General features: G+C 33.6%; 1 protein-coding gene across 1 annotated transcript in view; it reads right to left on the bottom strand.

Annotated features, from left to right (window-relative positions):
• LOC149772045 (uncharacterized) overlaps nucleotides 1-23,376 on the bottom strand; it is a 55,982-nt gene extending 32,606 nt beyond the window's left edge. The window contains exons 1-4 of the mRNA XM_089947942.1: nucleotides 23,294-23,376; nucleotides 20,990-21,063; nucleotides 18,521-18,835; nucleotides 15,868-16,001 (exon numbers count right to left, since the gene is read on the bottom strand). Of these exons, the coding sequence (XP_089804068.1) occupies nucleotides 15,868-16,001; nucleotides 18,521-18,835; nucleotides 20,990-21,053 (513 nt within the window). The 5' untranslated portion in view covers nucleotides 21,054-21,063; nucleotides 23,294-23,376. The remainder of the gene's footprint in view (nucleotides 1-15,867; nucleotides 16,002-18,520; nucleotides 18,836-20,989; nucleotides 21,064-23,293) is intronic.
• Between the last annotated feature and the right edge of the window lie 1,814 nt (nucleotides 23,377-25,190).

Below are 25,190 nucleotides of genomic sequence, written 5' to 3'. Positions count from 1 at the left end.
CTGCAATGTTCTGTCAGTGCTATTCGAATTCGCATGATTTTCTGTATTGTTTGCATATGCAACACTGCTAACATAGGTGTGATGCTGTTTCCACTTGCATGTTCCCTCTGCGCTAACCAAAGAGGGAATCTTGTTGTTATTGTTAGCATCATTGTGCAAATTCCTACTAGGTTTGTGGGCGAGCCACGTGCATTCGATGTTGACGCACGATCTGCCAGCTGAGTTGTGAATGGTAGTAGGAATGGGTGTCTCAGCTACAATAATTCTAAAGTGCCAGTCTTGAGTTAGATATAACCTTGGTTCGAGTACAAGACTGATTCAGCATTTCTCCTGATTACAATTGGTATCGTGGACAGGATTCCACTTCTGCATTTTAACCCGGCTAAGGCGGGTGAAGTTTGATGGATGTTGAAATTCGAGACACAAGGACACGTCTCAATAAGGCTGGAGATAAATTAAGCCATATAAGACGCGTCAAGCTTTGGGGTTCCAGTTTCGAGCCTCAGTAACTCTTGAGCGAGCTTTTGACGTTTATGACAGATGTCACCTATTGATATGCCTACATTTATTATCCACCTGGCTTGACGCTCGTCGCAGAAACTCAGTTCGGAGCAGATAGTATTAAATCAGATCTCCAGCACTGCAATGAGGGTGTCAAAATCAAAAGTATACTTCAGTGTGGTGTCTATGCTTACTTTATTGTTTTCTTCTTTCATGTCTTGGTTCATCTTGGTAAGCATCGAACATTGAAAGTTCCGAGTTACCGATTAAACGTTGGAAGCGAAGTTCACTGGGAGCAAAGATTTGTGCATATAAGTCAATGGTTTCTAAATCGAAAGCAGAAACGCAGCAAACATTTTCATGAACTTGCATACAATACGTTTGGTGCTGAAACTTTCGTTAAAATTTACCCTGTATGAATATTGTCTCTTCTGCTTAAAGAGATAGTGCGTGCACATTTATTTCAGGCTTTAAAGTTAATAAAGTAAACTTTACAAATATATCCTCTTCCTCTGATAATATGTTGAGAATGTTTGGAAAAGTTCAATCCACGCGGATCTCCACGTTGACTTTGTATGCAACACCGACAACACGCTATTAACATCAAAAAGCTAGCCGAGCCGAAAATGGTCGTATAGTACAATGAACATAATTAAATACGCAAGAAGGAAATACACAGTGATGAAAACGTACTCCTCTTTTGGAAGTATTGAGCGAAGAATATAGCAGTTGACATGCAAGTGTGGCAATTCTGATCGGTAAATTCCTCTAAATCTTGATGTTCTCTGATACGACGTTCTTAGTGTGTGGTTCACACAGCAGGAGTTCAACATGCTAATGTCCATATGGTTCGATATGGTTATATGAATGAGAAAAATAGAGACAATCTAAAGAAAATGGAAGAAAGTCCTGCTCGAAAAGACAATGTTACAATGAACAGCGATGATTAGCACGAAGAACTACTGCAAAATGTTTGTTCACCTCGGTTTGCGTTGGATTCCAATATGTTCAAGGCATTACATTCGCTACAACCTATTGTATGAAAGTATGTTTTGCTACAGAAAACTAAAAAGAAATAATCACCTAGACTGAGTCAAGGTTAAATACATGTATGTGATTGTAGTTATGTTCACAGATTGACAAGGGTAAATCACAGAGATATTATACTGCAACTAGAAATTGTGAATCCCTGCCTATTTATTCAAAATCTATTTTCAGATTTTCACTTCTCGTTTCTAATGTACGTGCCGGTCAGGGAAATATTGACTTGTGTTACAAAGTAGAGTTTGTAAAGAGGAAATTACCATATATTGTTATATTCGTAATGTTTTGGGAAGTATTACCATAAAGCATACACAGTACGAATCCTTAATCACCGTAACAAATAGTGTGATTAATAACATTTTCATTCCGTTTAGTACACGTACTCTTGATTAATAATAAACATAAAGAATATAGCTCTGTATATACATCACCACACACAAGTGATGCAAAATGTTAACGGCATCAATTAATGACGGCACCTAACGGCTTCCACATTAACTACGTGAGCGATAATAACAAATACAGCAAAGACAATCCAGCCTTAGAAGCATCTCAACAACAGTAAGAATACCGGAGAAAAATGCAAACACTGTCTCAGATAATATTAATGATTTACATTCAAGGAGTCTCACTACCATCCGAATTAAACACCTGCATGAGTATAAGCTATTTTCTCTGTTTGCAAGGACTTCAAGACATCAATCATTCGCAGTTGTAACCGGTGTGTTCTTAAACGTGCCAATACTACAATAATTGTTCTCTAATAGCAAAATAATCACACATCACGAAACTCTAATTTGACACTTCCATGTTTTCTCTTGTTTACATTTGTATGGTTTATCAGTAACCTTTCCAACTTTCAGAATATTACTGAAAGACATTTGCCACGAGATTCCATCCAAAAACCTAGCATAAATAATAGTGGTATAATAAAAGGGTGATTCAGCCCCACCCCTCAGAATAATTATCAGTCTGAAAAAGTATTTCTATTTTGTATTCATCCTGTGATTAAAGTTCACCCCCGATTGCATAAACCTAAATTTGTTTCAAATGTCTTCACAGGGGATTCGACCCCACTTTGTAACTTTGTAATGAGTACAAATCTTGTTGTACTCAAGTGTGCAAAATTTATATCTATCTTGTTGAACGCGCTGTCATTATTTTTGATCACAAGACGAAATACCTATTACGACAATTAATCTGATCTCAACTTATTCTGCTAAGGTGAGACATAATACCCCTTTCATTACTACTATGATATCTACTCTGGTTAATTTATTTTGTTACTGCTATTTGTTTGTTACGACGATTGTTTGCTAGACTATTATCTCCTAACTGAACACAACATCAGTTCCAACTGACTCAACCTTTCTCCACTGGCTTATCTTTTAGATTGTTTTATCTCATCAAAGATAACAAAGATCTTATCCACCTGGGATGATAGGTTAGCAACATAATCCTCAAGAAGACTCAACTGAGTGGCCGCGTTTTTAATTTTCTCAGTCGCAGTAATTACTTTTCTAACGATTTTGCACAGTTCATCACATACTTCTCAATCTTTTCGAGGTTTTCTTTACATTTTGTGATCTCCTTTGTGGTATCATCATCCTGTCCAAAGTACTTACACGTCATCTCTCACAAAAATAAACGATAAATAATTAAACCTAAAATTCATCTTGTCATTTTATATTGTTATGTAACATACCTTGTTATTTATCTCATCAAGTACGTCCCTTACGTTCGTTATTCCTAATTTTAGATAAAATGTACCTGATATAAGTGTACACCTGGTACTTTTTTCACATGAATTTTTTTATTTTGCTACCATATAGGGCAGTATCTCATGCAAAATGTCGTCCGTAGTCTTTATTTTATTTTTAATTATATCACCTAGATTGTATTTTGATCCCGTCAAGTAGGATATTATTTCATTCAATATTTTAATGTGGACTGGCATGCTTATTTTGCTGTGGAAGTTCTTTTTTATTGTAGCGTTGGATGAATTGTGATTGCCATTAGCTCTAATGTCTTGCCCACGCCAGATAAAATTAGTGAGAGGATTCAGCATCACGCCTGTGCTGGCTGTTCCGCTAGTAGCAATAATAGTAGGCAGATAGTCAGATTTTATACTCTGCTGTCGTATGAATAACACATTTTTGCGCAGTAATGCTTCTGGTAATGACTTTAATCGGCGATAGGTATGGTTTTGTCTACATCAGGGATCTCAACTGAACTATGATTGAAATATATTTTTGTATTGTTTTATTGCGTTATAATATTGTGGCCAGAGAACAAATCCTGCCGCTGTCTCTCTTACAGAAGAAGTAAAATCAGCGTTCTCAGGTTTATTAAGAACATCTTTGTACTTTTTGAAGAAAGTAGCGTTTTTATCGTGCAACTGCACTTTTTCTTCTGCTGTAAACAACCTATGGAAAATTTTACCTAGATTAAGCTGTATTTTTTATTTTGTGATATTATTAATACATTCTGGTACGTGCAACATTAGCATCAATAAAACTAACCGCACATGTCACATAATTTATTGGAGCGTCAATTTTGAAATATATTTCTAAAATAATGTATGCGGTTATGCATTTTCCATCGCTCTCAACATTCTCAACATTGTGGTTAACAGAAAAAGATAGTTGATTAAAAGCTTTTATAACATTATAAATATTGGCGTTTTCAGATGTATTAAGAAGTTATTTGTATTCATCAACCATTCTGTCGTCTTTATTTATGTTTGTTACATTCTGAAACAGCTGGAGGAGCAATTTTTTTTGGCTAAAGATCTTGCTATTTCGTATAAATGTTTTGATTGAGAAATACGATATAATCTTTATATTTGTAAATATGCGCCACAGCATTTTTATGATAATTTAAAAATAACATAAAATTGCTTATTAAATAAGTAATTATTTAGAATAAATTAGGCGTAAGCAAACTCAGAATAAGCATCTGCGTCGTATGAAGATGAAATAACGTTACTGTCTTCGCCCTTGATAAATGCATACCAAAGTTGTTTCATCTGGCATCGAAATTAAATCATATTTGCTTATGTCACCTAAATATTCAATATTTTCTTCTTTCTTTAAAAAGGTTCTATACTTAGCGAAATAGGCTGAGTTTGTATTATTAAACACTTTTTGTTCTCTTTCTGCGTAAACTACAAAAAGATCAATGTCAAAATCATGTTTTTTGTATCAGAATTTTATCTGTAACATTAGCTATACCGGATGAATCTTTAGATTTTTTTCTATAAATTTGATTGCTGACTTGAAAACAAAATCAACTATAGGTTTAAAGTGTAAGTGCCTGTACACAATAGAGTACGCACCAGCGAACTCTGCTGACATTTATACTAGGTGCTTTTTGAACAATGCAATTTGTTTTGTCGCCTGGAAAATTATCTTTAATTTTTAATGTAAACAGATCCGGAACATCATTTGTGATATCACGTGCAAACTTTTTCCTCACATCAAAATACTCATCAACAACATCCTTTCGTCCCTTAAAAGACGGCCCAAGAATCCCAAAGTTCTAAGCTTATCTCGTCTATCATGTATTTTTGTGATCATGTGTAAAATTAACAGAGGAAGGCCAAGTTATGCTTTTTGGTGTTATTTATGTGCGAAATGATTCTAACTAACTCTTTGTGTTTATTATTATCGTTATCGCCGATCCTGATCAGGTTAGATGCTACTGAGAATAAAGTTATTGTTTTTGACGATAACTGACTTGAGGATACAGAGATGCAAAAGATAAAATCGTATTTGTGTTTGTCAAGAAACAAACGTTTCAACACAATCTACCTTGCTCATGGATTCTACAACGTCGACAAGTTTATCAGGAGAAATACTGGCTGTTTCATCTTATTTTCCGGCCTTGATAAAATTGACATACAAAACATCACAAAAGAGCGTTGTGGTGATGTCTCCTAGGAAAATGATTTGCTGAGTACTATCATGAAGCAGCTAGGGCTAAACATGAATTTGTACTGTGCGACACATTTTCCAATGTTAAAACTAAAATGTTTCTCCGCGACCTTGATAAAGTAAGTAAATGGATAAGAAAAAAATATTGCAAAAATTGATTGATCAGCAAAAGAAGCAGAAGCAGAAAAAAGAGTGGAATGAGGCTCGGCGAGGAGATGTAAGGTCAAAGTAGGAAACAGCAAAACTATTACGATAAAAATCAGCCTACACCAGTGCTGATCCTGAAACATAAAGAATAGCAGAGAACGGCCTAAAATGGTTAATATATGAAAAACAGGATTCTGTTATTGTTAAGCTCGAGGCAAAAGCAGAAAAAATGAGTCTGATCTCGAAGATATTAAGACTGAACCTGCTACATTAGAATTACGAAATATTGGTAGACGGCTTAATTTGCATTGTTCAACCACGACTACCGGAATAGATTTTAATAAAGAGGACGGAGCTTCGATTTTAAGAGAAAACCTCAGCGATGATGGCCTTACTCTGTTAAACACAAGAAACAAACATTAATTGAATAAAGCATAAAGTCTCTCGCTATAAATCACCAGAATGGAAATAAGAGCAAAAACATTATTTGTTTTCGATCTGAAGACGGAGACTCCGTCTGAAATGAAATAAAAATTACTTCGCCTCCTTAATGTTTAAGGAAATAATTGTTGAATACAGTGGGAGTTTAGAAAGATTAGAGCGAGGAAAGACAGAGACGTCGGAGGTTAAAGAAAACACAATAGCTGAAATATACAAGGATTTCGTCAAATACAAAATAAAAGGTGGAAAAAGAGTTCGTGGCGGCTGTACAAGAGAAGGTTGGTAAAGGACTAAATGGCTCGTAAATGACAAAATGGTGGTGATATGCAATTTTATGAGGCTCATATCGATGCTATCGATCGACTGGTGTTACTGATTTCCTCAAAGGAAACGGGAAACACATGGGAAGAAATTGATAATTAAACAATATAATTTGAAGTCATCCTAGTTGAAGAGGAAACTCGACTCCAGAAGAGTACAATATTTTTTATAGTGATTTAATATCACAATAATAAATAAATGAAGCGGTATATTGCTATCAAAAGGATAAATTAGTTGACCGTTTGATAACACTAATATCATCTGCGACAGAAAAGATTCATTATGACAACGAAATTGCTGCAATGTTAGATCAACAGCAAGAAACAACACCATAACAACAAACGAGTATAAAACGCTTTAGTTTTTAATCAAAATAAATAGTGTAATGCAATATAAAATACTACTGTTGGACTCTAAGCAACCAAGCTGAGAACAATTCACATTTTTTTGTTACTTACACACCGCCACTTAAACTTGATGCAGGATTACACAATAAGATAGGATTCGTTGCTGAGACCATGTGGTCATCAATTTTCAATATGGAAACAGGTGTAAAGGACAATATTACTAACTCAACCGGCGTGTGGTCATCTTTCACAATGCCATAACGAACGTACGATGTTACTTATTTAAATATTGTGATAAGACAATTCTTATCAACAAAAGGCATTGATCCCAAAAGTTGCATTCCTGAACCAAATGATAATATGTTGCGACCCAAGATGACATTAAAAATGTTCATGTTGATATTATGCTGCTAATAGTATAGGATCACTACTAGGTGTCAATAAAGCTCAGTACGGTTCAACTACTGCAACCACAAGTTCATGTGAAGGAGAAAGCACTTTTGATAGTACATAAAATAAGATCTACTATTCCTAATAAACTGTTCAATTGTTATGGGGATTCTTACTTCAACTGGAAACAGAGGACAAAGAATGTACTCTTTTCATCAGATGTCAGCAGGGAGCCTTGTTGCAGATTCAACAGAGACAAATGATATACTGTCAAAGTAATGTTGATGAAAAAATGACCTACATCAGAATGACTGTGACTGATCAATAGGGAAGAGAATTTATCTTAACAATGAATAAGTTACGTATTATTTTATTTGGAAAGAACCAAATGTCAGTTTTGTGATAAATATTAAACTAATGATGACTCGCAAAGTTTGCATAAGAAATATAGTAGGAAGATTGTTTGGAAATATTTTCACATAGTTAGTTAAAAATATAGCTGGTATAGCGTACAAAGTGGCACTAATTGCAATAGACGCAGCAAAAGCTTTTGCTACTTTGGCAGCTCTGCATCAGGAAGAGCAGCGGAATAAACAATTGCTGAAAAAATAAAAGGTCAACATCCACTAATATTATCAGAAATAAGAGAAGTTGCAATATAAATTGCTCCAACAAAAGACACTGCAGCGGCTATGATAAAAACAACGAAAATGTTTGTATACCACAAGGAGAAGACATAATTCGCAGACTAAAGCAGGATGTACTACAAGCACCTTACGTGAAACGGAAAGAGTCTGTGATTCCGACAAGAAGAAAACCAAGATTTTAACGCCGTCATAGACGATCATTGCCGACGAAAAATGTTCTGTATCATAACAAAATAATACGTGATGTATACCAGAGACTATTTAGATTTTAGTAAAGCTGATGCTTTTGATGACATAACTAAACAATTTGAACACATTGGGTACTTTGGTGAAAATGTTAATGATTCGAATTAAGCAGGACAAAGATAAATAAGCACACGAGATGAAGATATTTACCTACTTCCGCATAAATCATTTTTTGAGATAAAGGGATTTATGACACAAGCGCCCGCTGAGGCTTCGTTTCCCGAAGATACCTCAATTACACTACCAAATAATGGTTGGAATATTTTTTGTAAAGCACTTGATATCAGTTAGCTAATCAAGCAATTGAAGATGTATCAGATTAGTTGCCAACGGCGAGTACGAAATTAAATTCAGTATCATTTAGCGACGATTACTCGAGAAGCGCCGTGTCTGATATACTCTTGTTTAAGTACAGCAATACTGGGGCAGCTGATAGTAGAGAAATAATACAACCACGTCCAGAGGTAGTCACATGAGCAAACGATGAGGCTACGTTGATTGACATAAGATAATTTAACAGAGAAATAGCGCATGCCTTAGGTATAAGACCGTCAACGGTAGCTGAAGCATTACCAGGAGTTGTTGGGATATAATATTTGTTATACCACCGGCAACCGCAGCTAACATTGAGACAGCGTTTGCTACAACAAATGAAATAAGCACATTTTTGAAAGAAATCATTTTTACTACAGCGAGTTTGCAAAAATATGATATTTTAAGGATAGCGGATACACTGTTTCAATGTTTTTGCCGTTATCATCAATTTTGTTTTATACCGAGACGTAAATAAGGTTTTCAGGAGGGATTAAGCACACAATTATCTTTAATCATGCTGATTCAGCTGACTCCATTCATAAGACCATTGCTATCGCCAGATGAGAATTTACTATACCGTATTTGTCATTATGGATGCCAACAATTTGTCCCTATTATAATAAAAAAACTTGCACTAATATCAACGTAAGAAACATTCAGCAGAAACGTGCATTTTTAGCAAAATAAATTGTATTATATGCCGGTGCCAGTCACAACCGTTCCTAGTTGGAGAATAACAAGTGGTCCAAGTGCAAAATGCATAGTTACCTGTCATATTTCCCTTACTTTCAAAGAAACACAAGTAGCACAAACACTAAAAAATGGTATTTCAACATTGTGATTTAAGAAGAATAGACACCACAGTAAACTCAAGAAGGTATCCTGATAAAGAATTAGAATGCAACATTAATCCAAAATGCACTAAATGTTTGGAGATCCTACACTATTTTGTTAGTATATATGCAAAAAATCAAGATGCTTCTGATGGAGCGCATATTTCAATTAACGAATTTGCTACAAATAATCCTATTTTTCATTTTGATGTCAGTAAACACACATAAAGAACGTCAAGCTCACCAGCTGAAACATAAATTAATTTTACGCTAGTGCAAAATCCTGTGGCGCAGTTTGGTGTTTACGCTCTAATCACGTTTGATAGGTATATCACGCTTAGTCCAATTAAGGATATGATGAGTGTTCAAGTGTAAGCAGTTGAATACATTTTGTGACAAATTAAGGTTTGTAACAAACAGTAAATAAACAACTACTACTTATTCCTAGATAGAACTAAATTTGAGTGAAGGACAGACTAGACAATTATCCGCTGCATTAACAAAGCGAGAAAAAGTCTTTCTGAAAATTGGTTTGAAGACAACAAAATAAAATTGATCATTAACAAAATCAACTAAACAGAGTTCATAAAGGATCACCGTTAACACTAAACCGTTCTCGTGCACAGTTGAATGAGAGGAGGAAAACTGTTGGGTTCTTTGGTCCGGCAATATCGACATTAATAAGGACAATCATACCAAAAATGATGTATGTACTAGTAACACTGGAGTAGCAGCGGCAGCTGGGACAATATCAGGGGCAATCGAAAACGCGACGGCGGCTGAGTAATAATTGGCAGCGGAACAAAAAGAACAATATAATTTCATGTAAATAATATAATAAATTCCAAAGAACCCTAACGCAAAGCCAGCTAAAACAAAATCAACGATAAAGTCAATGGCTAAGTTAGTAGCAAAAGAAAGACAAGAGTAATGTCGAAGGCAAAGACAGCGAAGCAGGATGGGTTCATTGGACCACTACTGGCGGGAATAGCAGGCAGTCTTCTGCCAAACCTACTTGTTATAGGGCGAGGTCTGGCTTTGCCGGGGACGCACCGACGTCCGAGAAAAGCTTTTCTTATTCCGATCCTCTTATTCTTACCGTACAGCCAAATGGTGTCAAGCAGCCAAATGGTATTTTGTATATTACAATAATTATTTGCCCGCTTATGTTTCCAGCTAGGAGAGGATATTTGTATGTTGATAAAAAAATCCCACTTCAAGAATATTGTCGCAGACAATGTCCCACTCATCAATGATATCTTCAACCAAAATAATTTTTCTGAACCATCCCCAATACTAAATCTATTTGTCTTATAGAAACATTTTATTATTTTAAATTAGAGCGACAGTGTTTAGCATAGTATAGTGACCCAGAAACATTCAGCCAGGTCTGGCGTGTTACCTGCTGGTAAAATCACACGATAGGAAAAATTAAAAAGATGACAGAGCTTGCATAAAGACGTAACAAAAACAGATTACGGCAGCCACGTGAAATCAAAAGCAGATATTTACAACGTCACTAAATACCTGCGAGACTTTATTGATGCACTGCCCAACGGACTAAATTTACTTAAAATGTGTTATTGAGTTTAATGACGTACTTGACTGTCGTTATGAGGCAGTCTCAATTAGCTCGCGAAATTACAGAAAAGTACTTTTATGCTGACAAATTACTTACCCGAAAACAAAGCTGGAGCTAAAACATTTACATCATGATGTTGAAGTAAATCAACGCCCTAAACGACAACGCGAGAAAATAATTTGGATAGAGGATGAAATTAAAAAACAAAAAATGAAATTATGATTGGATGGGCGTAAAACACCGCGGCGAAATAGACTAAAATAACATTCGCCACTTATGAGAATCATTTGAATTCGATGATAAAACAATATACAGGGAGGATTGGATCAAAATGACATGTTCACACTTATAAACCATATTATAATTGACGAAATAAAAACGTTTGGTTGAATACAATTTATCGTAGGCATCTACACCCTTATGTTGTTGTTGTTGTTGATGTTGTTGTTGTTGTTGGATTTAAAGCCATTTTTAGCACACGATAGGCTATACATGGCGGCCAGAATTAATGGTGGAGGAAGAACCCGGGAAAAGCTCTGAAAAAACCACCGACCAACGAGAAGCTACTGGCCAGCTTTCTCACATACCCACATTAGCCGAATCTGAGACTCGAACCCATTCAGACAGGGGTGAGATGGCAGTGATCCGTAACGGAGAGCGCTTTAGACCACTCGGCCACTCGCGGCCCTTACACCCTTATGAAACGACAAGCTGGTGATGAAGAAAAAAGTAACACGCCGTGGTTAAGTAGAAAACTAATTTCATTTTATAAATGAAATAATCTAAGAGAGATAACTGACCATATTTACCAGGAGTTAGTGAGCAAGGTTGAAGCCTATCAACAGTCTGGATGAGCTTGAAGTTTCATTAAGATAACGTTCCATACTGGAAAAACTACTCAGCTGAGGGAATGGTCGTACGTAATGTTACCCGAATTTATGCAAAACAAACACAATCGTGTCTGAATATTGAAAATAGCGACGCGTACTGCTTCGTATTGTACGTACTCGCCTCTTTTTATCCAATCAACTGCCATCATCCAGAACGACTGCGCAAATACAGATCAAAGCAAATAAAACGTTACAGTGTAACTGACCAGCTAAATGGTTGATAAAGAAATTTCCTGCCGAGTTACACGAGATTAAAATATTACACCAGAAAGAATGCTTCGGCTCACTAAGAAACAGATGACTTATTGTAAGAAAACAGAAAAAATATAGTATTTGTGAAAAGCCGTTTAGTAGTAACCAAGGTCACCATGACATAGTCAGGTACCATTGCCTTAAAACATCCCTTTGATCAGTGTAACCTGCATTATAAAGCGCCCAATTTTGTTCCTGTCGAGACAACGCTACCAAGAAAAGTACACAAAGACAAATTTTACACAAGGCTGGCCATGGTCACATAACAGAGGAAGAGTACAATTTTTCAAAGCTAATATGAGACAGGTTTAAGATAAGGAATCTTAGTGAGTATCGTGATTTATTATTAATGACCGACGTGTTACTGCTTGCTGATGTTTACGAAAGCTACATGATAGCCTGTCAGAAGTACTGCCACCGAGAAGGAATCAGTGTCACCACATAAAGAGAGCCAAGGCAAAAAACAAGTACGTAAACAAGTATGATCCTTGCTTTTCAACAAGTTACGTTATTCACCTTTATGTAAATAATGTGTACAATTATGCGATGACACAGTATTTACCAGCTCTAGGATTTAGTTGGCTGAGTGGCGATGAGTATATTGCTGCAAAGCAAAGGATATACTAGATGACACGCGTTACTTTGCTGAAGTTGACATAGATTACACTGAGTATCTTCATGATTTGCACAGCGATTATAATTTTTGTGCGTCGATACATAGTAACGGGTGACATGCTAAGTGAGCAACAAAGAAACACATTAGAACAGTTAGGGTAAGGAGGGAGTAAAGTAGAAAGGTTGGTGCCAAATTTAATGAGCCAAGATGCATTATGTGTTTCATCGCGCTCCTTTGCGACAAGCCGTAGACTTGGTCTGGTTATCACCAAAATAAAGCCCAAAACAATGTAAGCATGAAAAGTGGTTCAAGCATTATATTAGTTTCAATACGGAACAGCGTAATTGGCAAATACTAATGTTGATAAAGATTTATTCAAGCTGATGAGTAATTCTGTTTTTGGTTAGACTATATAGAACACCAGGAAACGCGTCAACAAAGAAATCGTTATAATAAGCCACACAGAGACAAACTGGTATAAACTGATTCATTTGTCAACATGAAAATATTTGGGGCAAATGTTTTGGCAATCCATCATAAAAAGACAATTTAGTTCTTTATAAGCTAATCTGTTGGGGCAGCAGTACTCGACGTGAAAAAAAATATCGATGTATGATTTCCATTACAACACGATGAAAAGAAATAGGATGATAAAACTGAGTTATGGTTTACTGACACGGACAGTTTGGTCTAGCATATAGAGACAGATGATGTGTATGAGGATATGAAGGAGAAAAAAGAATTTTATTCGACTCTCAGCATACCTAGTAGAGTCACGATAGTAGAGTCACGATTTTATGATGATACTAATATAATGGTCAGTGGTAAATTTAAAGACGATACAAATTTTATTCCGTTAAATAAATTTGTTGTATTCAGGTCTTAAATGTACTGCATTTCTGCTAGATAATGAAAAGCAGAAGAAAACAGGAAAAGGAATCAAAACGATCGTGCTTAAAAATGAAGTTGACTATGACGACTATGAGCAAGCTGAAATTAGTGGCAGTGCAAAATATTTGTCGATAACAACACTGAGATCAGATCATCACAAGATCAAGACTAAGGCTCTAGACAAAAAGAATAATACTCATTTGATGGTAAAAGATATTGTGATGATGGAAATAAAACACTAACATTTGAACACTGCAGGACAAACCAGTAGATGAGTAAAAGCAAGAACAGTGACAATAAATGGTCATTATACCAAAACTAATCTTTGTTATCATAAAATCTCGTTAATACTGTATGTTATGACATCTGTTGCAAGTAAAAGGCAAATTACTAGATTATACCAGCGCTATATAATCCAACAAATTATCACTAAAATCTATAAAAAGAGATTTAAGTTGCAAAACGTATTCTTTTTTGTGCACAAAATCAATTGGAATTCGGAATCTGTTATTTTGGTTATTGCAGAAAATTGTATTTATACTTCTCTTCCGTTCACTTTAAAATGAGACTCGAACGGTCCAAATTTGAGAAAAAACACATGAGCAAATCTAAGAGTTTTCTTTTTGCTTAGCCGAAACTTACAAATAGTGCTCTTTAAGTACAAAATAATACTGTATTTCACCAGGCAGCAAGGCAGCTATGGTTAATTAGCTGTATTTTGTAACACTATTCATATTTGCAAATGCTGTAAATTTGTATATATATATATATATATATATATATATATATATATATATATATATATATATATATATATATATATATATATATATATATATAGATAGATAGATAGATAGATATATACGACAGACATTAAAAATAAAGACATTTAAAATGTTGGTATCAAGCAAAGTTGATATAACAATACAAATAGCATATCAAATTGTGATCCGCACATGGCGCAATAATACGCGTATGTAAATATAAACATTATTTCGAACGCCTTGAGTTTATTCTAGATCAATAATGAATTTTCACACATTAGTCATTAGTGACTTATGAAAATAACGATGAAAAGTATTGATAATCGCCTTTTTCTAAATGAATTTAATATGATACGCATTTTCATCGCAATTGTTTCTGCTTTATGTTCCCCACTCCCATCTAATGGAAAACGCATCCAATACGCAGAGATGAAAAGTGAGAGATAAAAGGAACTTGGCTAGATTTTAACCTCGAAATTACACCAAATAACCGATAAGAATATGGTTTGTCAAAACGATACGTGTGAACTTTCCTTGGGATTTATCTACAGTGTTTATCAATGATGCACAGTTTCAAATCACGTCGACATTATACAGTAAATTCTTCGGTGACACGGTCATCACACTGTGATGTATTTAATGTTTTGTTTCAGCTTTTGTTTCTTAAACATGCCATAATGTTCTAAAAATCAATTATTATTTACTAGATATGAAAATCTCTCAATCTCTCTGCCTCTCTCTCTCTCTCTCTCTCTATCGAACGTAAGGATTGTATTTTTTGTCATCCCACGATGATCTCGATTTATAAATGAAGGTAAAAGTTAAGTCAAACGGGCCAAACGATGAAAGAGAATGTGTGTGTGTGTGTGTGTGTGTGTGTGTGAGAGAGAGAGAGAGAGAGAGAGAGAGAGAGAGATTTTAAATCAAACCTACAAGAGAGATAGAGAGAGAGAGTTTTAAAGTTAAAAGTGAAACTAACCAGCAAAAGAGAGAGAGAGAGTTCCTGGTGCGTGTTGCTGTTACTAAAGCAGCATAATGACTTATATCAACTGTAAATATATTAAAATATTGTATCACTTGCTGGTTCGTAATTTCGCTTATGTTCTATTCCACATTAATTTCCATGAGCCAGTAGGTGAATGGATTAACGTTCATGTGAGTGGTGTAGCTAACCATGTGTTGGTAGTGCTCTACTTTTATTAATAAAACAATATTTCATGTTTAAATCATAAGTGTGCATTATATTGATTTTATCAATGTAAAGAACAATAGAAACTAAGAAAGAAAACACTCAACTTATCAATATGCAAATGTGATTATGAACAGCCGCAAAAGGCATAGAACTACATTTTGTAGCGAACACACATTCACTAGGTCCATACACAGCTCCCTAAAGTAACTCTTAACTCAGTTAAAAGGCAAATATATGTATGTATATGTGATCTAAATAAAATATATATACAGCCTCGTTTCGTATTAATAAAAAAGTGTATACATGTCGTGGTATGTCATTGATACAGCATACATACTATGCATATATATATATATATATATATATATATATATATATATATATATATATATATATATATATATATATATATATATATATATATATATAATTTGCAACAGAAAAAGGCAAACATTTGCCGGACTAAACTAAATGTGATGTGTTTGTAGACGAGTACTGAAGCTATGTACTTACACTGTTGGAAACACCACAGCAGTCTTTCCAGTACGTGGTCGCTACAGGTCTGCCACAAACGTTGTGTTCCAGAGTGGCAATCAGGCTGTTTCCCAATTGCATTATATTTGGCCTGCAATCATTAGCTGGTGCATCTGTCAATTTTAGACAAACATATTCTCATTATTGCATTAATAATAATATGTATATATTTTCGTTCCATTAGAAATGTTGTGAACTTTAAAGTATATCATTTTCTTGTATTAGCACGAGGTAGTTTTTCAGTTATATGCATTAAAATATCGACATGAACTGATATCTTTCTTTCCGCCTCAAATTACTTTACATAACTGTACTAATAACTTTATCTTAAAGACATTTAAATATTGATAAGGCGTTCATAATTATAAGCATGTTGATCTATAGCAGCATCATGTTATGCAATATTCTGTTATTAATTGCCTTATAATACAATTAAACGAGGTCATAGCACTCTAGTGAATTTTAAACTAACACGATCTTTGCTGCTTGAGTCGCGAAAAATAAATACACTGCATAAGCTAACGCTAGTTCCTCTTAGTGTCCTATACCCTTTGCTGGGTTAGCACACTTGTGAAATGTAACATAACAGGAACGTCGCCTATACATGATAAGTCACACTTAAATATATATATATATATATATCGATTTTTTTAGATTTGATTATGATGGAGGTTTCATTATAAAAGAAATGTTTACTATGTTGGATGTCGGACCTTGATTTAATAAATGTTACTTAACTTTGCTCTTATCTAAAACTGTGTCATAGTTAACACATTTGTAATCGACAAAATTGAAAGTAGATTTGCACCCTACTTGTTAGTATCTCAATCACCTACACAATGAAACACACACACATATACATACACCTACCTATATATATATATATAAATGTGCAATTTGATGACAATCTTAAATAGCTGGAGAAATGTAATGTAAAATTTTCCACGGGTTTCACCTAAAACCAGCAATATCGGAATCAAGCTATCATCTATGCGTGTTTGAATTTTTCGAAATATTGAGGAAATATAAAACATTTTGATTTCAAATATCAACATATATATCCAGTCAGGTTTTATGAAATAAGTCGATTTATTAATTTTATTTAATATTGATCTAATCAGTATGATCACAACAATGCAGCAGGAAACATGAATAATTTACATATTTAATAACCGACAAATATATCATTTTTACTGCGCTAAATATACATAACATATTGAAGATCTATTAAATTGTCAAGTTTAATATTAATAACTGAAAATAAAAGCACAAATAAACAGAAACACAAACGAAAACAAACACTGCGCACATACGGAACACAATGTTTAATTTGAAGAAGAATAAAAAAAAACATGTGATGTTTGTATTCATAGTTTTAAAGAAAATAAAGAACCATTGCAAATCACTGAAAATTAGATTGTCAGCTGTAGATTGTAGTTATGTTGACATCGTAATACTGTGACAAAATATGACGCGTAGTAGCCGATAACGGAAAAACTAAAATAAATGATATTTCTATGCATATCTTGATCTTGGCAGTTTGTATATTTATGGAAATATTTATCAACTTTCAGAGCAAACTAAACGAGACATAAGTAAAATAGATTACACTGAATTGAAAGATTTGCTAACCTAAATTTTAACCACGGACTGCAAATGTAAGCGATAAAGATTTGCACCTATAAAAGGGCGTACATTATTCTCTTAGAACACCAGCGGCATGCATATATTGATGATATACACGCTTATGAAAATTACAACAATTTTTACAAATAGATTTTAACATTGTTAAAGTTAACTTCGAAAACTCTTTGGCTTAGAAAGTGCAAACAACGATGAAATGTGATAACATCATCGCGTTTGGTTACATTCTCGAAGAGAGAACACTTGCAAAATATACATTTTGGACTAAAGTAATTATATAATAACAGGAAATTGAAAGACTTGTTGAAAAAGGACATTTAAATATGTTCTACTTATTTAGACAGCAACCACATTTGACAGAAAAAAATGTAACATTACTGTAACAACGTGAAGGTGGAAGTACTACCATAAATATTAATTACGAAAAGCGGCCGATGGTGTGAAAAACGTCATAATTTATCAACGTACAATACCGCCGATGAAGCAAGGAAACCCGCCTATTTGGTTGCATTATAATTGTCAGTGTAAATTGAATGAAAATGGCCAGAATAAAGCAGTCTCTGCAGGGAAATAGGTGGTACAAGTTTAAATGAAATGTGGCAGCTTTAAAAAAGCATAGTTGATTGTATTTACATTAACAAATATGCATAAGAAGTCCATAGCTCTTTACCATGCTTTTGTTTCAAAGCGCACAATACACTTCAGCTTTAGCCTGAAATACTGTAATATATAGAATATTATTATTCGAACGTTCTTCGCATAAATATAAATTTAGAATATTAACATTTTGCTTTGTGATTATGTAAAAGAAGCAAGCCATTACTAATTTACACTGCAAAATACATTCGTACAGGACATTAAAACGCACATGATATAATAACACCACATGGGAACGATTTGCTCTTGGAATTATAACGAGTATGCAATCGATACATTACAGAAAATATGACAATATGGCGGGACTACGCTAATATTATTGAATACTCACCCATTACGAATATGTGCACTTCGTCTGTCATAAACATTGCATCTGTCTGATTTGTGATCATATATTTAGCCTCGTCCCATCGATGAACTTTATCTAACAATATAGTTCCATTTATGTTAAGATGCACCTTATCTTTGTACTCTGGTAGAATGGATACATTTAAGGTAGAATGCAGTACTGTCCAGTTGGCAATCTGTATATTTCTATCTCCATTTATATAAAGTGAACCATTTGCGTTCCAGCTGTCAAATTTAATGTTTTGAAATAGTTGAACGGAATCCCCTGTGCACACAAATGTTGACGGTATACCTGTACCTGAAATTGACGAGTACGAAACATATATTCCATATAAAACATAAACGTTAATCGACAATCCAATATAATAATAATAATAATAATAATAATAATAATAATAATAATAATAATAATAATAATAGTAATGGTAACGATATTAATAATAAAACTAACACAAATGACAATAAGAATGAAAAAATACATTAATCACTGATGACTCTAAATAGGCCGAAAAAATTGACAACATTAGCTGCGTGATGCTGGCTTACTTTGAGACGGGCATCAGCTATCCCTACAAGGTGGGTATAGAACACGAGTCTCCACTAGTCGCCATTCCACTTCTGACATAAGGCAGAAAAGGAAATGGATAATAGAAATTACTGTGACATTCATGCAGTGGATTAACAAGGGTATGTTAACAGCGACTATAGAGAGATTGGCTTATTATGTGTTCAACAACGCTAAGCTTGATGGACGGTTATATGTCATTACATGTTTACACACAGTAGCCTGAAACATTAAATCAGCACGTTGAAGAAGAAGTAACTTGCGAATCTGAGACAAACATAATAATGGATATTTATACATAGAATCGCGATTGATGGAAGGACAAAATAAACACGTCGTAGCACTATGACTAAATAGCTCAATAAGCTTTAAGGAAAATATTGAAAGCAATAGAAAACTTGATATGTTGTATTAGTAACGCATAAGCTAGGTTCAAGAAGAGGGCAAACAACAATGAAGCAGAGTCACAGTAGAAAGACAAGTTGCATAGAAACGTCAAGCAAAGGGCTGCATGTAAGTAGGCTGAAACTCTTCAAAAATACAGAGAACTGGTCTGGGTTAATCAATATTGGCTGCATAAATGCACGATTATCTTCGATCAGTTAGCTGCATAACTACAAGACTACGTACCCAAAGGCAGTTATCAATGATGGATGACAAATGGACACATTGCTCTGATGAAGCAAAATAAAACTGGAAGACGATCTTCTCAAAGGCAATGAAGGAAAAATGAGAACCAACACAGTACCAACCCAACATGGAAACACATTCGAACGAAAAAAGGAAAGGGGTGGGAAGTGTATGAGACAAAAAAAAATGGAGATTCTGCTGAAAAAATTACATGAACAACATAGAGACTGATGATGGCAGCAAAATAAAGAAATGTTATTGTAAAGAATGTTAAGGAACGTTACAAGTAAATGTGCCCTACTGTTATGCAGAATACAGAGGAGTAAAGATGAAACGATGCTAAGCGTTTATATATATGACATAGATAACCAAGTGTGGGTAGTGCTCTACTTGTATTTTAATACAATTGTTCATACTAGAATCATACGTGTGTATTATATTGATTTAATCAATGTGAAGAAAAATATAAACTAAAAATAGAAAACAATCAACTTATCAATATGCAAAGTTGATTGGAAATAGCCACAAACGGTATATAATTACATTTTGTAGCGTACACACTCGTGGATGTGAGGAGTTCATTCATTTATTACAGTCAATGCACAAATGACTAATAAATCTTAACTCCGTTCAAAGAGCAAATATATTTACTTGTATGTGATATAAATAAAATATATGTAAAGTATGTACGCTATATCAATGGCATACCATTCGTTGTATAACGCCTCGTTTTCTTTTAATGATCACGTGGTGTATCATTGTTATAGTGTACAAGCTATATATATATATATATATATATATATATATATATATATATATATATATATATATATATATATATATATATATATATATATGTATGTATATATTAACTGTAACTTTGTCTCTCAATTAACATTCTTTAATGATTTATACAGGATATTAACAGTTAATATATATTGCATCAAACATACGGCATGTTTTCCCTTGACTAACTAAAACTGTCTTCCATCGATTAAATTTAAGATGAGAGAGCGATAAAAGATTATATTTATTCGCTAATATATCAGTTATGCAAGGCATTTTCACTTGAATACATTTTCTCGATATTCGACTTACGATGAGAGACAGGCAAATGAATTGTTATTCCCCCACATACACGTAAAACATATATATATATATATATATATATATATATATATATAATGAACGATACAATTAACAATATAACATGTATTTTAAAATTTACTACAAAGTGAATAAAGTTATATGACATACCTGATAGCAAAACTGCCAATGCATTTAATTGTAGAAGCATAAAACAACATTTGAATGCAGACATCGTGATTTAACTGAAAGGAAAATGTATTGTTATACAACGACAAGCGTATTTCTGAAACTGCAATTGTAATAACGGACAGTTTGCTGCCGAATAAATTAACTTTGGTTTTACGAGAATAATGACTTATGAAACTTCGATGTGGTTTATGGTTGCTTGAATATTGTAGTAGATTAATTATTTTGCTATATGGAATTTCTTCCAAACAATAGCACAAATTATGCAGAGAAAGCATTTGATTTAATGCTGAGACCAATTATAATTACCAATGATAAACAAGTGCAAACATGAACGTTTTCCAGAGCAAGTCACACCATACATGCTACCAGTCGATTACCTATGCCATCTCATTGAAATCACATTGATGTTTAGCATGTTTTATTTTTGTAAATACATTTTCACACAGTAAACAATAACAACAATTTAAAAAACTTGATTAACTATCAAGATTACGCTGATTCTAATTCGTTGGCAAACTTCAATCACTTCTGTTTAAATAATCTTCTCAATTATATATCTTATTTAAAATTCTGTTCTCTTCTACGTTCAATAAACTCAAACCTTAGCTTTGTGTACACTCATGCACCTCCATGACGCATGATATCGACTCGAAATTACATCAACCTAAACACTTCTTCATATCACTTTTGCTTTTTTTTTTCTTTTAAGGAAACTATTATAGAGTCTTCTAAGCGAAAATAATTACTATAACTCATGAGTTCACAGGTGGAGAAGACTGAAACATTGCATCATTCAAAGCAGCCATAGCAAGAGCTTGTCTGAACGCAAATGTAATCAGCTTTTCTATTCTTGTCCTGTCATGAACAAAGTGAAGTACATCAATTCAATTCAACAATTGCAGGTAATTTATCAGCGAAGTAAAGCAGTTGCTTACTAATGAGCGGTCTAGTCACAACTTAATAAAAACTTAACGAAATTTCGAGCTAGACATCCATATGGATATCATATTTTAGCGCAGCACATACATTTGTCTCATGATAATTTAATATGGATAAGGCCTCATTTGAAGAATTTTCGGACATCATGCATGGAATTAGTTTTGACATAGTTCTCGTAGATATCCAGATTTATGTTTTGGAATCAAACGAGCTCATGAACGAGTACGTATTGTGTTCTGGGGAAACGAATTATCCCGATAGTTTAATCGTTATCATGGAATATTCAAATGCAAATATCGTGTTGCTGATTTCCTAACTTCAAACATTTTGACATTTGTCACTCATTTCTGTGATTCAGTGTTCAACATAAAGTTGTTTTAATCGGAGCGATTAGAGTCTCCAAGCTATCTCCACAATACGATGCCGCTAAGCTATTGTCATGATACTCGTATGTAGAGCTCGGTACCAATTACATTATACCGACTCCTATAAATCGCAAAGGTCTTGAAGCAGTGTGATCCGGCCTCTCTTTTCTGCAATGTGACGCTGAAATACAAGCCGTAAATGTTACCATATTCACATACTCGCTCCTCGGTGTACATCTTCATATACAAATCTAGCCCCCAAATCCCCGGGAAATATTTATTTGCATATTTTAGTCAGAGATAGAAAATAAAGAGAAGAATTTATTTTTTAACTGTTTAAGTTCATCATTTCCCCCAGGACACTGTCTAGAGCGTTTCCTAATTTGCACAAAATTATGAACTCATATTACAATTCGAAAATGTAAAGCTTTAAAATGTTGAAGATATAACGTGCTCAGTACTTTGTTCAGTGAAGAATAAGTATTAATAGTGGTAGTAGCAGTATTAACATAAGTTGTAATAATAGAAGTAGTGGTGGTAGTGATGGTAGTAATAGTTACTAATGTAATGGTTGAATTAATATTATTTTTAGAAACACATAATGTATGAATTAAAATAAAGTTGATTTTGTTATTGCAGTTGAAGTAGAAGCTGTTGAGCAACTGTTTTCTAAGCCGTTGTTGCTGCATTAATGTGGACGTTGCTTGTGTACAAGACCATTATTCAATTATAAATATGTCCGAATGTTCTTGAAGTGATCAATTCATTTTTGGTGATTTTGCAGGAAAATGGCGATCTAGTTTAAAGGTTGGTATAGTTTCTGTAGAAGGAGTATACAGATACAAAGAAGCAAGTATTTAATTTTGGTTTTAACGTAATTGGAACATAAAAATACTTTCGATAGTTGGTAATTATATCAAACGTTCATCCCAAATCTCGATACAAAAGCTTACGTTTTCACACAATATACAGTCATTACCTTAGATGGCTCTAGCGGAGATTCTAGCTATATAGGAATGCACGCGCTGACGGAAAATTTCATATGATGGGCTTCCTTTTCTGGAATGAATAGGTCATATGAATAGGTCGCATGCAATATATTGCAAAGGTATCGATACATTTTATCAAAATGACCTATGATATGTCTGTGCTATCTGCGAAATGTATTTAATCTTTAATAAGAACAACAAACGATCTATAGCAATTCCATTCAAACCGTTGTAAATTATAAGCTCGAGGGCTATCGTAGAGATCTCAATAATATGGTTACCTGCCCATTATGTTCTGAGAAAATATGATCAATTGATGTATCATTGTATATTCTAAAATGTATGTATAGGATATCAGAGAATTCACACACAAGTTTATATATATATATATATATATATATATATATATATATATATATATATATATATATATATATATATATATATATATATGTATATGTATATATATATGTATATGTATATATATATTATAACCATGAGACAATTCCTAATTTTAAAATAACAACGCAGTTTATTCTTTGCACAAGATATAAATGCATGCTGTAATGGAGAATTAAATCATAATGACGATAATAACAAGTTACAGCCCTATGAGTCAGGTAAATATTTGTTACCTGCTTTCCTCAAAATCACAGGTTACCTAAATTAATATTAAACACTTACTTATAAACGTACTGAATTGTTCGTATGCTAAATAAAAAGTAATTGCTAACTTACAAATTGATGTTTATTTGTCCCGTACGGAAGGTTCCATTGAAAATAATTATGTATTAACACAATTTCGTACGAGAAGTTTAAAAAATAACTCCCTCATTTCCAATAAATAAGGGCACTAGTAGCGCTGGGGATAAGCGAAACTAGTTCTCTCTTGCCAGTGTGTGAACTTTTGTGTATACGGAGTTTGTAAAACTGCCCCAAAAATAGCAAAGCATTTGCATAGACATTATATATATATATATATATATATATATATATATATATATATATATATATATATATATATATATATATATATATATATATATATATATATATATCACAGGTTACTCCGTTAATTGTGAAAGGATAGAGATCTATCACAACATGTCAAGGATAAATAAAGTTTGAGACAGACCTCAGCTGAATATTATCATCTGACTAATCTCTTTGATTTTCTCCAACATACATGATACAGTGGCAAGTGGCTGACACATACTTTCTATCTGACTCACAAGTTAAATGGGGATTATGATAATAGTTTTGATACCTATCCATGATTCATTATTATAGATGAAGAAGAAATAAAACACCCTTTATTGGCCAGTATGTCTCTGTCAGGATCTAAGCATTGCACAATAACTGTTGCGGTTCACACACTATTATTTTTATATAGAGTGTAATTTAATTGAGTATGTGAATATGTATTAGGTCTTTACAAACTACAAACTGTTCCACATTTCAATGAAGAGACAATCGCATTCAGCAAAACGGGGGAAAACATCATTATTTAGTCCATAATTTAAACAATAATAATCAACAATAGTTCTTAATAAATATATGTATCATATGTTATAAAAGAGTAAAAAAAATACGTAAAGGGTGCAATCATGTGTGCTGGGCTAATGATAAGTTGTGTTCTGCCTATGATAATATATGTTATTCTCGTACCTCAAGCACAGGTCTATAAAGCGAATATTTTCTTAATATCTAAGTAGTGAAAACACGTCCCATTTAATATTTCTACCTATTTACTTTGCTGTCTGTGCATATAACGACATCTTCTACTTTAAACGTATCAAAAAAAAAGTTATTCTGCTCAAGTAAAGCGCTCTGTTTTGCAATGTTCAAACTCTGACCCTACATTCTCACTTGAATGTTATTTCTTTT

This window comes from Sinohyriopsis cumingii, unplaced genomic scaffold (assembly GCF_028554795.1).
Source record: "Sinohyriopsis cumingii isolate HCF-2022 unplaced genomic scaffold, ASM2855479v2 utg001522l, whole genome shotgun sequence".
NCBI classification, from domain to species: domain Eukaryota; kingdom Metazoa; phylum Mollusca; class Bivalvia; order Unionida; family Unionidae; genus Sinohyriopsis; species Sinohyriopsis cumingii.
Note: the sequence above shows the minus strand (reverse complement) of the source record. Positions and strands in the feature narration are given on the sequence as shown.